This window comes from Abramis brama (genome assembly GCF_963993115.1).
Source record: "Abramis brama genome assembly, chromosome: 18".
Classification (NCBI taxonomy): domain Eukaryota; kingdom Metazoa; phylum Chordata; class Actinopteri; order Cypriniformes; family Leuciscidae; genus Abramis; species Abramis brama.
In genome coordinates this window covers 6,769,993-6,787,626 of record NC_139980.1, presented here as the reverse complement: position 1 = coordinate 6,787,626, position 17,634 = coordinate 6,769,993, and the positions used below count along the sequence as shown (strand labels likewise).

Below are 17,634 nucleotides of genomic sequence, written 5' to 3'. Positions count from 1 at the left end.
CTACCCAGAATCCTCTGTCATCATCACCTTCACCTGCACATCGTCATGATCATCACCATCACCTGTGTTCCATCATCATCATCTCCTTCACCTGTTGTCTTGTCATTTTCTCTGTGTATTTAAGTTCCTGGTTTTCACTCTTTCAGTTGTCGGTCAATGTTTGTACTTGCACTCTGTTTGTGCACTAGCACACTGTTCCGTGTATTCTTCAGTTTAAATAAATATTGAGTGTTTTGGATCTCTGCCTGGAGCTTCATCTTCTACCCTGAGACGTTACAGTTAGAATATAAACAGCAAGACAAGTTAGAATATATGAAGTGATGGAGAGTCTAATTAGAATAAGACAATCTGGACTTAAACCTCATGTGGGTACCATCACATAGGGCAGGGATAGGCAACTCTGGTCCTGGAGGGCCACTGTCCTGCAGAGTTTAGCTTCAGCCCTGATAAAAACTCACCTGCCTGTATCTATCTAGTAATCCTGAAAACACTGATTGCCTTGTTCAGGTGTGTTTAATTAGGGTTGGAGCTAAACTCTGCAGGACAGTGGCCCTCCAGGACCGGAGTTGCCTATCCCTGAGTAGGGTGTGAAAGGAAATGACCATCAGGCTAAACAGGCTTTAAACATTTACAAATTGACATTAAAGTGTCAAAGATTAAATCAGAAGTAAAAGGGTTAATAGCAAATGCAATAAGAAAGAAATGGCAGAAGGAGTGGGATAGTTGAACAAAAGGTAGCCACTTTCATCACATTCAAGAAAAAGTAGGTCTAGAAAGAAGAAAATTTGGCAACAGGAAAGATGACGTTTTAATCTCAAGAATGCGTATTGGACATTGTTCGTTAAATCAGTGGGGAAGCATGAAACTGGAAACTGTGACAAATGTGGTCAAGCAGAATCAGTAGAACACGTACTTATGGAGTGTGATGCATATTCCATCTAATTCAAGCTTTAAGATCTTTGGCAATAAATAATTTGTCACTTAAGGTTCTGTTAGGAAATGGCCTAAAACAATCAAGAATATTTCATGAATTATTTATTTTCTTAAAAGAAACAAGACTGATCAAGAGAATAGAACTTTTAAGATACCGTTGTATCAACGCCCCTTCCAGTCCAATCCCATTTTCATTTGCAAGTAATGCATGGAATAATAGCCCTATGTTGTTTAAATTGTGTTTAAACTGGCCGTTAGATCCACCTACAGCTATTAGAAACTCAGATGTGTCACGGACATAGTATCTCTTTATTTCGTACAACAGCAGTACTCATCTTGTTTGTTTATAGCGGATGCCGATGAAGACAGTCGTAAACCGGAAACTGATATGCCAACTTCTGACAATAGCGGAAGTTCGTCGCGACGCTTGTGCACGTAGCTTACCAGCTTACCAACTTCCCAACCATTGAACCATTGTGCGCTCCACACTCCTCTCCATTAGGTGGCGGGAATGCAACATTTAAGTTGGTTTGATCACCGCCGTCAAACACCAGAAGAAGAATCGCACAGACATGTTTTCAGTGCTAAAGTACGCTTTTACCCCTTTCGCTAGAAATACTCTGGCAAAAATGCACTACAGTTCGGGGGTCAGCATTAGGCTTTTGCCCAGTTCTAAGTGCTCTTTTGAAGACCCAGTGCACGTGACCGTGAGTGGCTTAAAACCACAACAACGCGTGGATCTGCGCTCTAAAATCACCGATGAAAAGGGACTTGTTTTCAAGGCTTCTGCCACCTACCAAGCAGACAGCAGTGGTCAAGTTGACCTGAACCGCGACCCTTCTCTTGGTGGCAGCTTTACCGGAGTTGAACCAATGGGCTTATTCTGGGCACTAAAAGCAGACGTCCTAAGCTGCAAGTTTGCTATAACAGACGTGACGCGCCCTCAACTCGTTGACCTTGAATGTGTCAGTGACGATAAAGTCATCGCCAAAGTAACAAACGAGAGACACTGCATGGCCGATGGTGTCCGGAGAATTCCTGTTACTGAAGGCAGGATCAGAGGAACTCTTTTTATGCCACCTGGTCAGTTTCTTTAGCTGTAGTATCCACTGTCTTAAAGACTAGTTTGTAAGGCACTCCATATAGCAGTGGTTCTCAACCAGGAGGCCGCAGTATGACTTGGAAAAAATATTTAAATTATAATGCTTAAGATGAACTCGTACTCGGTCGACTGAGATGCGAAAGTTTTTGGCCATATTCTGTTTTGTAGCAGCGCCTTGTGGTGGAAACGGAGAAATGCAGTGTAACACAATTGAAAAAGTTTTATATTGTCAATCACAAATTCATGCTGGCCATTATTATTTTAATCAAGCCTGTCAAATGAAGAGTTTTTAATGCTGACTTCAAAATTTTTCAGGTAAAGGACCATTTCCTGGTATTTTGGATACCAATGTGTTTAGAGGATTTCCGTTTGAGTTGAGGGCAGCTCTGCTGGCAAAAAGAGGATTTGCTGTTTTAGGCTTGGCTTTCCAAGCTTACCAAGATTTACCCAAAAGAGTTGACAAATTTCACCTTGAGTATTTTGAAGAAGGTATAGATTTCTTGCGACAACAGCCAGAGGTTAGTATGTATAACCATTCATGCCCATTCCTTATTGTTCTTATAATCTCTAAATAAAATGAAGCTAATTACAAAGGCAGGTTTATAAGAATCACAAATTCAATTCTAACACATTTCTTTATTTTTATTCAAAGGTCAAAGATCAAAAAATTGGCATAGTGTCCATATCAAAGAGTGGAGATCTTGCTTTGTCAATGGCTACATTCCTGCCTGGTATATCGGCCACTGTCTGTGTCAATGGATGCAATGCCAATACTTTGATCCCGATCTGCTACAAAGACATCTACATTCCACCCCTCATGTTCGACATAAAGAGATCAAAAATGACACCGTCAGGCCTTGTGGATATTGGGGATTGCATGAACGACCCGATGTCCAAAGAAGGCCTTCCTAGCGTTATTCCCATTGAGCGTGCCTCTGGTAACTTCATGTTTATAATATCAGAAGCTGACAGGAATTGGCAAAGTGCCTATTATGCAAAACTTGCATGCGACAGACTCAAAGCACATGGGAAAAATAACTACGAGCTGGTGAGGTATGAAAAAGCGGGTCACTTTATTGAGGTGCCTTATATGCCCTTTTGTCTCGCTAATTTTCATGCTGCAGCCAACCAAGTGGTTTTCTTTGGCGGGGAACCCAAGGCTCATTCAGAAGCACAGTTGGACGCATGGCCGAGGATTGTGAATTTTTTCAAAAAACACCTAGCAGCTGCTGATCGCAACAAAAGATCTATGCTGTAAGAAAAAGGGCATTTACAGTACATAATAGTAGTCATGACATCCAGTTATAATGTTGACTTGCATTTCTAATCTAGATATCAAGTATTAAAAAAATTATCATTCTAGTGATAATAATGGTTGATTTGCTTCTAAATCTATTGATGTTTATATCATTCATACAAAGTATGATGCCCGAGAAACATTTTTGAATATTATCAATGTTGAATGAAAACAGTTGCTGCTAAAAATATTTTTGTAACAATGTAAAATTTGTTAGTCACTATTTAAACCATCCTTGCTGAACAAAAATCTTCTGGACTGTAATGAACTTTCACTGCCATGACACATTTTTAAATTATAACACTTATTTCAAGTCATTTCAAATCATATTGTAACTAATACTCAACTGGTGCTGTTGATCTGCATTCTTGTTTTTGCATTCTCTGTTAGTATCTCCGTACTTGGTCCATTTTATTGTATAGCCCCTGGTGCCTTCATTTCATAAAGGCCTTGATTACATCTTCAGCCTTAGTGGAGGAGAAAAAGCAGGTTGTTTTCCTCTTCAGTATTTTCTTTCCTAGTGAATATTTGTGTCTAGATAAACATTCCATCAGGGTACAGACACTGATGAGATCTGCAACCATGGGCATTGGTTACAAGTGAGTTATTGTATGCACTTTATACATACTAGAGCTTCCAATGAAGAACAATTAAATATCTTGAGATGATGTCTGTTTTTTATATGTTCTATTATTAATTTATCTTAGTAATTATTTTATAACTTTTGATTAATTTCTGATTCTAGGAGGTGACCTCATATCTGTGTCTAATTTACATTTTGATTTGGATCCTAAAGTGTTGGGCGATGGAACGAGCTGCATCCACGAATGATTATTAGGAAGCCAATAATACAAAATCTTTTAATCTTTCTGTGCCACAACAATACTAAACATTATTTAGCAATACTTTATTTAAAGGGATAGTTCAATCTTAAATGAAAATACTTTCATTTACTCTTCACCCTCAAGATGATTTTGAAGAAAGTTTCAACCATTTTTCATCCTCACAATTAAAGTCTAAGGGGTTTACACTGTCTTTTGTGTTTGTGTGTGTTCCAGAGAAGTCAGGCAGGGTTAGAACAACATGATGGTGAGTTAATTATGACAGAATTTTGAACTATCCCTTTCAAGTTTATTGCAGTATAACATGATTATACGTACGTCAATACATCAAAGCCAATCTCACTGTATGAATGGTGAGGATTGGTTACTTTCAGATTTATCAACGCTTTTTTTTTTTAAACATGTAAATGGATGAGATCTCTGCGCAAATCTCCAGTGGTACTTATTGCAAATCTTTTAGAGAGCACTATGATAAGGAAACACTCTAGCAGGCCTTGTTATTTAACCCGCACTACTTAAGTGGAAGCTCTGAAGAGTTCTTACATGTTGATTCACTGGAAAGGGTTCATTTTATATTAATAGAGGAGCTGTTACTATAACGTGCAGTGCATGGCATTCTCATGAATTGATTGTGTTACTTTAATTTTGTTGTTTTTCAGAAACATAATTTGGTTATTAAAAAGTATGTTGAAAACATTTGAAGAGTGTTTTCCAGCCTATTCCTACACCAATTACTGATGTGGATAGCAGTAGCTCTACAACAAAGAACATCTTTATTATGGTAATGAATAGATGAGGGTCGGTTGCTAGCTGTGTTTTCTGGCCTGCATTTTGTGAGAGCTACAGACGTCTTTTGCTCTATTTATGAACTTTTTTTTAATATAATGATTTACTTGTCTTAAAATAGTCATTGGACAATGTTGGGATATATTAGCATGATGAGTAAATACCCTTTGTCTAAGCAGCAGACGCTGCTATCTAGTGCTGAGAATAATATAGCAGATTGCGGTATCCATAAATCACAATCACTTAAAGGAAATAAAATATACAGTCAAATCAGATTTGATTCAGATTTACATATTTAGGAGGAGAAAATGGGTCTTAAAAATTAAGCTATAGGGTGAAGAAAAGGCTTACTTGAACCAGCCTACAAAAATATTTTCTATCACATGATATCCTATATAGAAAACTTTTATTTTATTTTGAATTATTTTAAATAGTTTATTGCCTGCTAAATCACAATGAGCTGAGTGTCCATCACGGTTGTATTGGATGTAGAATTCACAAATAGGCATATTTAAGATTAGGTGTTTGAAACCTACATCCAAAACCACTGCTAGAAAATCAAAAAAAAAGAGACATGACTTTACTTGAAAACGTATAGTTACTTGGGTATATAGCCTAACTCTTGTGACAACATCCTTGTGTGACAACTAGCCACAGTCTCATTTCATGCAGGCTTTAGAGATTCCTCATGGGTTGCCTAAAATGTCCCCTGACCATAAGGAACGCTGACCTACCTATTATAGAAACAAACAAACCAAAGCAACACGTAGACAAATTCAATGCAGTGTGAGTAGCCTATAGGCTGCTGTTTTCAAGGTTTGCACACTCAGTAGGCTAGACACTGCAAAGAATAATTTGTGGATTAGTAGCCTATTGGCGTTTTGCTCACTGGATTAATTATTTATTATTCACAATAAGGAAAACTCTTCAAATAGGCTACCGTATCTGTTCCGAGGATTCTGTTAATATCTTAACAGACATTACTTTGTTCGCGTGCAGGTTATGTCTGCATCAGTATCTCGCCAAATACAAGCTCAAAACCTCACGCGCCTCTAAGAAGACGCCGTAACGGACGGATACGGTAACGTTGTAGCCTATTGTAAGCGCCCACCTTTTATTTGAAGAAATAAAGCCCTATTGTCACTCTCAATTAAGCCTGTTCGCTAAAAACCCAGTAGTCAGATCACACACAGTCACGAATTTAACGTGATATGCGTTTACCAAAATCTTTTCTTTTTTTGACACTTGGATTTGGCTGATCACTCATAACGATCTCATACGGTATGTTATTTCTCTATCGTATTGTCTAAGGCTTATCATACACTGTTAAGACATCCTTATTTGCATACGTTTACATATTTTAGCAACCCAGTGCTCGCGAAATATTGCATTTAACCCGCAATGTTCGTCTATTGGCTAGTGAAATGAATTAAGCTGAGTGATGTGGCGTGAGACAAGCGCGTGAATGCCGCCGTCACTACATCACTGTGATCTTATTGTGATCTGTGCTGTGAAAACGAAATCATGCCTTATATGTGAAATATGCCTTTCAAAATCGCGATTCTCAAAAGGTAGTTTAGCAATAAGACAACTAGGCTACGTAATGAAAATTTAACCAAATATGCAATCCTATCCGGGATATATATGCTCGGGAAAGATCTCCGTTCAGCGTTTTTTCAGAATATTTCACGTTTTCGATAATTTGGAGAAACTGTAGAAAACTCGCGTGTTAATCATGATGGACACGACATCATAACGCTCAAGCTCTATTCGCCAATAACGTGCGCGCGGAGAGCCGAAGAATTATAGTGGCGCCTCGGATATGAATGATGATGGAGGCGGAAAACGCGGAGAGCTGGTTTCCTCTGTCAGAAAACGGAAACGCAAGTTTAAACGCCTCGAACCTGGGTTTCCTAAACGCGTCGTCTCCGGTGGGTCTGTGGGGTGATGCTCAGGATAAAGAGGTGACCCGGCTGGAGGAGATCCTGTATGTGCAGGAAAGAGCCTACAAAGATTTCACCACCACCATTCAAGTTTTCATCCTCATCGGCTCCCTTTTGGGTAAGTAGCCTATAAACACGAGAATGAACATGTTTTGCTGTTCGTCAGCACATGTGTGGGGATTGCACTGATCTCTAAATATATTTTAATAAAACAAACAATCACATCTAACTTAATTGATGTGATAAACTGCACAATCCAATATGAGCATATTAATGGCCTTTTGCACAGTACATGTGAATGCATATCCACTTTCTGGGTTACAGTTGGTGCACACATTATATTTGGAATGTGAAAATTGAACAAACATTATTATAGGCTGACATATTTCCGTGATAAATCGCATTTGAGCAGATGTTACAGTATATGTTCTGATCTGTATGATCAGATCAGGTGAGATTTTTTGTAATTGTAAACAAAAGCTGTTCGTTATTGAGCATTCACAGACACACACACACAGGTGTTGCAATTAGTCATGCTACAGCAAGTTTTTCCCTTCACAATCACACCGTGAACCCTGATGTTGAAAGTAATTAAAAAAACAAAAATGAAGTTGTCCATTTAAACATTAATTAACAATGTCACATTTTGAAATCTGTTCCTTGAATAAATATTTATTTACTTGTTTAGTGTTGTTAACTCAAAATATTACAGTGCACAATTCATACTGTGAGAAATATCCATCCCACAAGCCTTTGTTCAAATAATTTATGCTTGGTCAAATCTGGGGTACTTATGGGAGGATTTAAATATTTGTTATTAAGAATTTAGAGGTTTTTTTCTCTTTATAGTATTACTGGTGTTGTTCAAAATACTATTTTGTGTGATTACAGTTTTCTCTTTCGTAACATGTTGACTTCTCTGCGATGAAAGGGCAGTTTTACATTCACTTCTTTTGAGAACAAGTTTATTAAATTAATAAACTCAACTCATTGATCATTTCCATTCTCTAATCTGCACATATTTCTATAATATGCAGTAATATTGGTATCTTTCCTAAATAAAACTACAATTTAATCACAAGTCTGAGTCGTTCGTTGCAAGTCGCTGCTTCAGTTAACTCAAACAATTAAACGTTAGAGATGCCTCCATTATTCTATAGATTTTTATAGTACATCACTACTCAACTGGAGAACTTTTGCCAAGATTCAAATGGTTTTGATGACAATTTATATGCTGGCGCGGATGCCATGTGCAAACAGCTTGTTTTCACTAAAAGCAAAACTTTTTAAACTTAGAATATGTATGCTAATCAAATGATTCGCCATGCTCGAGATGTGTTAAGAAGATGACTGTAAATTCTTACACATTGCAGCAACATGATTATCTAGAAGCCATTGATCATGTGACAAATCAGGACAAATCCCCCCCAAAAAATTTTGTTTATTCATGCTTCAATCAATACAAACAGAGATGTGTAATGTTTTCACAATCAGTTTGATGTCACATGGTAGATTTCTAGGAGGATTTTTACTACATGGCAGCCATTCACTCTGACAATGATGCCAAGGACAGAAAAAGGCTGAATTTTGTTTACACAGATTACATGCTGTGGGACACGATTGATAATCTTATCTTCTTAAATGCAGTGTATTCACACCATCCTGTGCCAATGGAAATGATGCAAGATTTGCAGAAAGAGCCCTCCTCAGAATAAATGAGATTTTAGCATTGATTATATAATGTCCCTTTGTTCTGCTTGTGTATTTTTTCTGAAAGAAGGCAATTTCATGAGGCTCAACCAAATAAGACATCACACGACCAATTAGCCTGCAGAAAGCTTAGTTTAAATGTTTGTAATCTGAAGATCAGTCTCTGCACTGGATTAGGGTTTCAGAAAAGCTGGGAATTTTGTGTTTCTAACATTCATTGTGATTATAGAAAGTCATTGTGGCAATGGGTTAGTCATTATTGCACCTTTATCCTTGGCATTCATTTAGCAAACAGCTTGGCTCACGTAGGCTATACCCTCCAAATAAAAAATAATACAGTTGTTTGATAGCATGATATTCCAATAACATCTTTATCTTTTTGCTGTTTATACATTCAAGTTCAATATTACATTCATGAGTAAAATGCATAAATAAAGTAAATGATAACATAATGTTCCTTTTTGGGTGAACTATCATTTTAAATGCATGGCAATATTTGATACCATATGTTCTGACAATTGTATTACTTTTGAATAATTTTTTCAGTGATTAAGATTTTTAGTGATTAAGTTTGAAGATGTCAGAAAAGAGCAGCCAACATCTATTTTCACTCTTCAGAATTCCCAAACGTATTAGAAAGAGTTGAGAAACCACTAAAGAACCTCCTGTGAAGTCTAAATACCACTGTTAACCACAAACTTTCTGGAGACCTCTGGGAACAAATGGACAATTGTCTGGCACTGTCAGTGTGCACTCTAAATGTCATCAGGGTAATAACACAGTGGCAGCTGCTGATGGATTCCTCTGAGCTGTGCCCGTTACACCTGCATGGTAATGGGAAAAGATGAAAGTCACAATCTTTGCGAAAAAGATGCACCTTCCGAAAGTGTGTCAAGCGTAATGGAGCTGGCTAGAGCACCTGTCACCTAAGTGCTCCGTTCGCATCAATATCCAAGAAGAGAATCACCTCAGGCTCCATTTCAATTCAAGGCGTGTGAATTCCTCATGTCCGTGCATCATTTCTTAAAAGAAAAAAAACCTTGGTTTTCCACTTGAAATGACATGTTTCATTTTCATTTAGCCGCAAGCAGTGTTGGGGGCAGGGATGGGCAGTATTTCAGATACATGTATTTAAAATACGTATTTGAAATACAAAATACTATTATATTTATTACATTTATTAAATATATTTATCCGTGCAGCTTTTAGTGGGCAGGAATTACTGGAACATTGGAGTGGAAAAACAAACACTGATGAATGATACACCACAAACATTTTCAGCTTTTAGTTTTATTGTACGTAAAAAAATAATAATAAAAAAGGTGTAAATAGTGTCAAATTAATCTAAATTAATTCTAATTTTAAATTTTAGATACACTTTCTAATTTTAATAAACTTAAACTTAAATAGAAACAAATAAACTTTACATAAAATAAACATAAAATTACTTAAAAAGCATAGGACTACTGCAACAACTAAACCCCCCCCCCCAAAAAAAAAACTCAAAAGAGTTTGAAATTCAGTTTATGCTGTGGAATCAAAACTGATATTGAGAATTGTGAAACCATGATATCGTTACTGTGAAGTAAAATTGAGATTTTGGTCATATCGCCCATCCATATTCTTTGCTAGATAGCAGAAAAGGTTCCCACAGTTTTACATACAGTATGAATTTTTTAATAGTGTTCACCACAAGTAATAGACTACATTGTATCCAGAAATAAGTATATAAATGGCTGCTATTTTGCATGTTTATTTGTAATTGCCAGAAAGAAAGAAAGAAAGAAAGACAGACAGACAGAGAGGGCAGAGATGTGGTTAGGAATGAAAAGTCAGTAGGCCTATGTAGTTTCTTCATTCACTGTGAGACCTATACCTGCACTGGATGGCCAATTTCACATGTATTTTGTGTATTTTCAAAATACAAAATACTGTATTTGTATTTAAATACATTTTTCCACACAGTATTTTGTATTTGTATTTTAAATACATTTCCATGTATTTATGCCCATCTCTGGTTGGGGGTAACACATACAAGTAACTTGAGTTGCATAATCAGATACTTTTTTCAACTAGTAAAGTAACGCATTACTTTTAAATTTACAACTAAATTTCTGTGTCATTTTTTTCAAATAAGTAACTCAGGTTACTTTGTTTTTCCATTTATTGACTGACAGCTCTCCTTGAGAGAAAGCATGAGTAAGTCCAGAGGCGTTGTGTGAACATGATGGCTGCAAAAAAAACAAACAGATTCAGTATTACTCAAAATGAATAAAACCGTTTATTCCTGCAATAATTAAACCTGCAATAGTTAAATATATTAAATTACACAAATATACTTTATGTAGTTAATCTCACTTTATTAACCAATGTCTTTGTTGCTGACCTTCGATGATCCAATTCAACCATACTATTAAGCAAAAATGACTTTAAAAAACCATCACATTTGTTAGTTTTTTTGTTTGTTTTTTTGCTGAAGTAAGTTTCTCCTGCATGGTTTTTATTTTTATTTTTACTGCAATGTCTACTGTACAGGCGTGAATTTGCATTTCTTTCAGCCTGAGGCTTATTCATTTCACTTTTGGAAGGAAAAATTGCCTTTACATTTGCCCAAAATATGTAGTTACTTTTTTAGGGAGTAATGCAATATTGTAAAGCATTACTTTTAAAAGTAACTTTCCCCAACAGTGGCCCAACATTTTACATGCTCTCACTAATTGGTTTAATTGCATATCTATCTATGGTATGAAGAAAGTATGGAAATGCTTTGGAAATGCTTATCTCTGACAGCTGTGTTGTCATGTGTATAAGCGTAACTTATAATTATATAAAAGGTTCTGTTAAAACTTGTGTATTTTTTGAGCTGTAAAGCTGTTTAATTATAATTTTAACAAGAATTTTACAGGTTTTTGGTGTTCTGTTTCAATGCAAATAAAACTATGTAATTTTACACAAAAAAGGGACACTTTCACACAAAAATCATGTTGACACATTGTTTGCGTCTTTTTTTGTTGTGGCTATACTGTTGCAACAATTATTGTAACATTTACAGATTGGCCCCATTCACTTCCATTTTTTTGGTGTCAAGTGAAAATTTATTTCCCCTATGGTAATCAACAAATGCACTCAGTTGAGCTTAACATCCATTGAACCTGGAATATTCCTTTAAAAAAATGAAATACCCAACCGGTGTCTCATCTCAAGTGAACATCTCAATATTGCAATCACTTGTTAAGATACATGCTACGATTTAACTTCTTCAGCAAATCTTCTGTGCTGTGAGGCTTGTTTGTCCTTCATCACAGCATAAGAATAACATACTGTTTATTGCCAGAATCAGGCTTTTCACTGTTTTTCCCCTTTAAATAAGCTTGCAACCTTCAGGTACCTCATTGCCATGGGAACTGCTGTAGACAATGAGATGAAGGCTGCACATTCTGTGTGTCCTTAGATACTGACCTAGGCTTGTGAATCTTCAACCTTTTCTCCTTTTCATCTCTTTCTCCTCAGGCAATATTGCAGTGCTATGGTGCACTTGTTACACCAACGTCTTCAAGTCTGTCACAAATCTCTTCATCAAGAACCTGGCGTTTTCTGGCATTTGTGCTGGGTTGGTGTGTGTGCCCTTTGACATAGCCCTGAATGCCAGCCCCCTCTGCTGCCTCTGGGTTCACACACTCCTGCTTTGCAAAACCATCAAGTTCCTACACAGACTTTTCTGCTCCGCCACTGTGCTAAGCTTCGCTGTCATTGCCCTGGACAGGTGAGTGGATACACAAGTATTCATCTTTTGCTTTTAACTGAAGTGTAATTGTCTCAGCTTTGAGGTCACTATAATTCAGCCTCAAGCAAACAATCATCAAAACCATTGGTTAAGATAATAATAGGGTAAAAGATCTTGTGAAAAAATCTGGAAACCCTTACAGTTGTACTCAACCCATGGGCACCAGCTGTTTCACAGACTAGTGCTTCCATAGCAACATACTCTCTGCCAGACCCTTTATCAATTCATTGAATAATTTATTTTGCTTAGCACAGAAGCCTTTCTTGATACAAGCATTTTTTCACTTCAGAAAAAAATTCATAGACACACCATGCCGACACAAATCGCATAATAAAACATACTGATATCCATATTTGACAGATTTGTTTTGATTTCTTTTTTATTTTCTGAGATTCCAGTTATGAATCAATAAAATACATCTATGTTTTTGCACACACATAAGGCATTTTAACTGTGATATTATAATAAACAATTTAGTCATTTAAACAGTGTCAAGGTTATGTAATTGGGGCAACTACGGCTGGGAGCCGACAAGCGATTCTAATTCAAAACCAGAACCAAAAAATAAATTTAGCACAACTACTCTAGTCCGCTTCCCAAACGGTTGACTCTTATGAGTCAGTTCTTTTTAGTGATCAAATCAAACAAAAACTCTTTAGTTAACTCAAACCAACCGATTTCCGAACGAATCATTCTTTTACAAAATGAACCGATTATTTTTAGGAAATCAAACGTATAGTTTACCTATTACAGTCACTACATTTCCCATCATCCTCCCTGGCCCTCACCTGCATGCTCTTCCTCTGTTCATTGTCAGCTGTATCGTGTTAGTTTCCATGGTTACTTTCATTGAGTTAATTTGCCCCAGCTGTGTCTTGTTTCCCTGATCTGTTCTCTGTGTATTTAAGCGCCTCTGTCTCTCCCTGTTCCTTGTCTTGTATCATTTACTTTAAGTTGATGTGTGGTTATGTTTCCTTGTCTTATTTCCTTATTAAAGTCTCCTATTGAATCTCCTTCGTCGTGCGCTTAATCTCAACCACCTCAGCCGTAACATTACCATTGTATTATAATGTTTGTGAGACCTGATATTGCTACAGATTGGCTAATATGTGTAGTTAATTTAATCAGATGTGGTTTACATGCTCAACAAAATTGATCATTTTAACACGATGGATATGTATATGAGACAACTAGGGCTGGGAACCAACGAGCGATTCTAATTTAGAACCAGTTCCATAAAAAAAACACAAACTGTGCGAACAGGGGTTCTCCACACAGATTGCGCTGCGTTGACTAACAGATAGACAGACAATGGACCTTTTTTGTCAGCAAATTGTAATCCTCTCTTTCGCTTCCAGGTACTACTCAGTGTTGTATCCGCTGGAGAGAAAGATATCAGATGCCAAATCCAGAGACCTGGTCATCTACATCTGGGTGCATGCCGTGGTGGCCAGTGTCCCTGTTTTCGCCATAAGCAATGTGACGGATGTCTACGCCACCTCATCTTGTTCTGACGGCCAATCGTTTGGACATCTGGTTTACATGGTCACATACAGCATCACCACGCTTATTTTACCACTAGCAGTGGTGTTTCTAGCCATGGCACTAATCCGCCGTGCATTAAGCAGCAGCCAGAAGAAGAAAGTGATCATCGCAGCGCTGCGCACCCCTCAGAACAGCATTTCCATTCCGTATGTGTCTCAGCGTGAGTCTGAACTTCATGCCACTCTGTTGTCCATCGTCCTAGTCTTTGCACTCTGCAGCACTCCCTACGCCGCTCTGGTGATATACCGTGCAGTGCTGGGGGCTGCAAAAGCCTCGGCTTGGTTACAACTGACTGCTGTGTGGCTGCCAAAGGTGTCTCTCCTCACCAACCCACTGTTTCTCCTCACAGTAAACCGCTCTGTGCGACGTTGCCTTCTCGATATGCTAGCACGGTTGCACCGACGCTATAGCCGAAGGAACATGGTCAGCATTGGAGGTCTGGCTGAGGTAGGGCCACTAGGGGGCGAGACTGTGGTTCGCTCTGGTAGTCAACTCCTAGAGATGTTCAATATCGGCCAACAGCAGATCTTCAAACCGAATGAGGAAGAAGAAGATGAGAATGAAATTTCATCTGTGGCTTCTGCCAACTTCCAACCCAAAGATGAGGGACAGGGTGGAAATGGAATGCTGGCAGGAGAGCTGCGTCAGCTACAGTCAGGGGACGGGGTTAAAGAAGAGGGCTTAGTGTTACCAAAACATTCCCCTATTCAGTCATGTGCCTACTCCTCTTCGCAGGTTGCCCCCGCGACTCCCACGGACCCCGAGGATGCAACGCAGTTTGGTTTCGGGCCGTTTGAGCTGCCTCCTCAATGGCTGCCTGAAACCAGGAACAGTAAGAAAAGACTCCTTCCTCCGCTGGGTAACACACCAGAGGAGCTGATCCAGACCAAGCAACCTAGAGTTCGACCCGAGAGACGCATCAGTAGAAACAATAAAGTTAGTACCTTCCCTAATGTGGACCCCTAAAACACAGTGCCATGGACTAAATCATTATAAGCCAAGAAAAAAGACTGTCTGTTTTATATCGAAAGTTATTTTGGGATCATTTTCTATGTGAGTGCAGAACAATGAAGGAGAGAACTCATGGAGAGTTTACGTTTACAGTAGGAAGTAGGTAGAGTTTTCATGCTCTCTTGCTGTCCGTTTGGACGATTTAATAGACATTCGTTCATCTCCACGAACTGACAGAACCGGAAATTGATCTTTCACAGGAAATGCAAGAAACACCCTATGGTAGGCATGGATTGTTTGATATTTGTTTTGTTGGAATGGTGAATAAAATTAATCCCAATCATTTTTATGTAGATATGTCCATGCTGTGTTGAATGCGATTAATGTGTCCTGCTCAACTTGTTGAAGCATCACCCCACTGCCCACATTTTATTTAGCAACATAATCTATTTCAAATAGCCAGAAACGAGTTTACTCACAATTAAAGCATATAAATGAACTTTTATGTGCACTACCATTACAATGCTATTAAAATGCTGCCATGACCACATGCTGGTAATGGAAAACCAATGTGGGTTTAATGCACAAACACCCAATAATGCTGTTGGCATTTATTAGAGAAAGATGATTTATTATTGACATAAAATGGCGAAGAAACTTTTAATCCCATGCACTGAAGTGTTCAGATTCTACATAGTACCTTTGAGAACAAATCACAGCCCTTGTCTGTGGTCAGCTATTATCAAGATTTGCAAATGTAGATGGGAAACAGAATACATTTTAATACGCAACAATTAATTATTTAATCAGTTCGTCTGCAGAGGAATATGTCTTTCCTGTTAGAGAACAGGAGAGTATATATGGTGTGAAACACAATGAGAAGACATCCTCTGCTTAGAGGTCTGTTGACAGTAAAGTGTTGTTTGGAACAATATAGTTTAATCACACTGCATAATGTGACTCACAGGCTTTCATTTAATTATACCTTTTCTTCAAAAGCCAGGCCATTCTCAGGCTAATTACATGTGTATTTGTATTTCTTACATAATCAGTTATTTGGAAGAAATCCTTTCTCTTCCAATAGTATATGTCCAGCTATATTCAAAATAAACATTGGGTCGGTAAACACCTATAATTTAAATACTCAAATTCTAGCAAAACGATGCATAAAGGAACATTGTTTTGACACTGAAATGTTCAGAAAATCTCTAAACACTATTTCTTGGCAGTGGTTCATTAAATCTGAATGTGACCAAGTTTCTCATTCATTGACCCGTATTTGTTTTTAAAGCATGTCTCATTAAACGCGTTTCATAAAAAAAGAAACATTGTTTCTCTGAGTTAATCGCCTTTTATGGCAAAGGCAAAGCTAAAGATTAGGCACTTGCATGTGACTGAGATGAAAAAAAAATATTAAAAAGGGCAGCATGTTTCCCCCCCACATGCCAGTTTTAGTGTCATTAATTAAAATGTCTTGATGTATTTTGAAGATTTAATGTGTTATCCAAATCCAGTAACTGCAAGCTTGGATTTCTAATAATGCTATGTGGAAATAACGGGTATGTGGAAATAACATAATACTTTGTGCTCCACCAGAATGCTTGAATGTATAAAAAGGTCAAGTGAAAGTGTTGTTTGTCATCCATTTACTTGGCACTTTTAAAACATTTAAAAATAAAATAAAATAATGCCATTTTCATGATTTCCAAAGCATTAGTTAAATTGTCTGATGGAAGCAGGACATTTCTCTCAAATTTAGCTAAACTAAATGCCTACAAATTGGAGGCAAGGGTTTATTTAATTAGAGTTGCTTAGCAACTGATAACCCAGCTTGTGCCATGCAATGTTTGACTCAATTAGACAAGAGTTTCCTGGCTTTTTGTTGCGTTATTCCAACTGCTTTCATTAAACATCTTAAATAATAGTCTCTGTCAACCTTGATATTAAATCTGTACAGGTCCTCATAGGCTGATCATATTTTTTTCTTCTTCTATTGAGTAAGCATAAAGCAACTTCAAACTTTAGAAGCCCTCTTTTTGAATGTGTTATTATGAGTATTATTAATATTTTTTGTATGTTTCCGTTATTACTTGTAGACTTAATTTTACATACATTAACATAATAGTAATATTAATAATGCTACTTCTACTAATACATTTGAAATTAAGTCTGTAAGTCTTACGTGAATACTAATAGCTGATTACAGAAAATCAGTTTATGCAGTTATTTAAAAATGATTTATGTGCTTATGAATATACCTTTAGAAAGCTGATATCTAGTTATATCATATCAGATGTGCTGTTAGAATCATAGCTTATCAAAGTCAAAACTCCGTCACAGATTCTTTGCGTTTGAGTGCTCCTGGCAGAGTTATTAATAGCACATTGACCAGCTGGGGCCTTTGGCCTGAAGATGTGATCCTCTTTCAAGAGAATTGGCCACATGATAGAGGCTCACGGCTACAGACTCCTAGACAAGTGTTTTCTCGGAGTAAACGGAGCCCATCTGAATTCTGCCTGCCCACCAGCATCTTGCTGCATGATCTGCTCTGCCTTGAAGGAAATTACAGGAAGCTTCCTCATTACATCTCAAGTATCTGGATTCAGAGACACTGCCGGCAAAAGGGCTCTCAGCAAAACCAGCACATAAAATGAAGATACAATGCATTTGGGCTTGAAGTAACCTATCCTTTGAACAACATATTGAAGAATGCTGGGGAATTTGATTGATATATCTCATCA

General features: G+C 37.5%; 2 protein-coding genes across 2 annotated transcripts; both read left to right on the top strand.

Annotated features, from left to right (window-relative positions):
• The first annotated feature begins 1,475 nt into the window (after positions 1-1,475).
• acot20 (acyl-CoA thioesterase 20) lies at positions 1,476-3,995 on the top strand. Its single transcript, XM_084091042.1, has 3 exons — positions 1,476-2,016; positions 2,351-2,553; positions 2,688-3,995. The coding sequence occupies exons 1-3, from the start codon at positions 1,506-1,508 to the stop codon at positions 3,291-3,293; spliced, it is 1,320 nt and encodes a 439-aa protein (XP_083947168.1). The 5' UTR covers positions 1,476-1,505; the 3' UTR covers positions 3,294-3,995.
• Positions 3,996-5,914: 1,919 nt separating this feature from the next.
• Positions 5,915-16,208, top strand: gpr176 (G protein-coupled receptor 176). The gene is made up of 3 exons (XM_084090779.1): positions 5,915-7,021; positions 12,124-12,376; positions 13,756-16,208. Exons 1-3 carry the CDS (start codon positions 6,787-6,789, stop codon positions 14,906-14,908), a joined length of 1,641 nt encoding a protein of 546 aa, XP_083946905.1. The 5' UTR covers positions 5,915-6,786; the 3' UTR covers positions 14,909-16,208.
• The last annotated feature ends 1,426 nt before the right edge of the window (positions 16,209-17,634 follow it).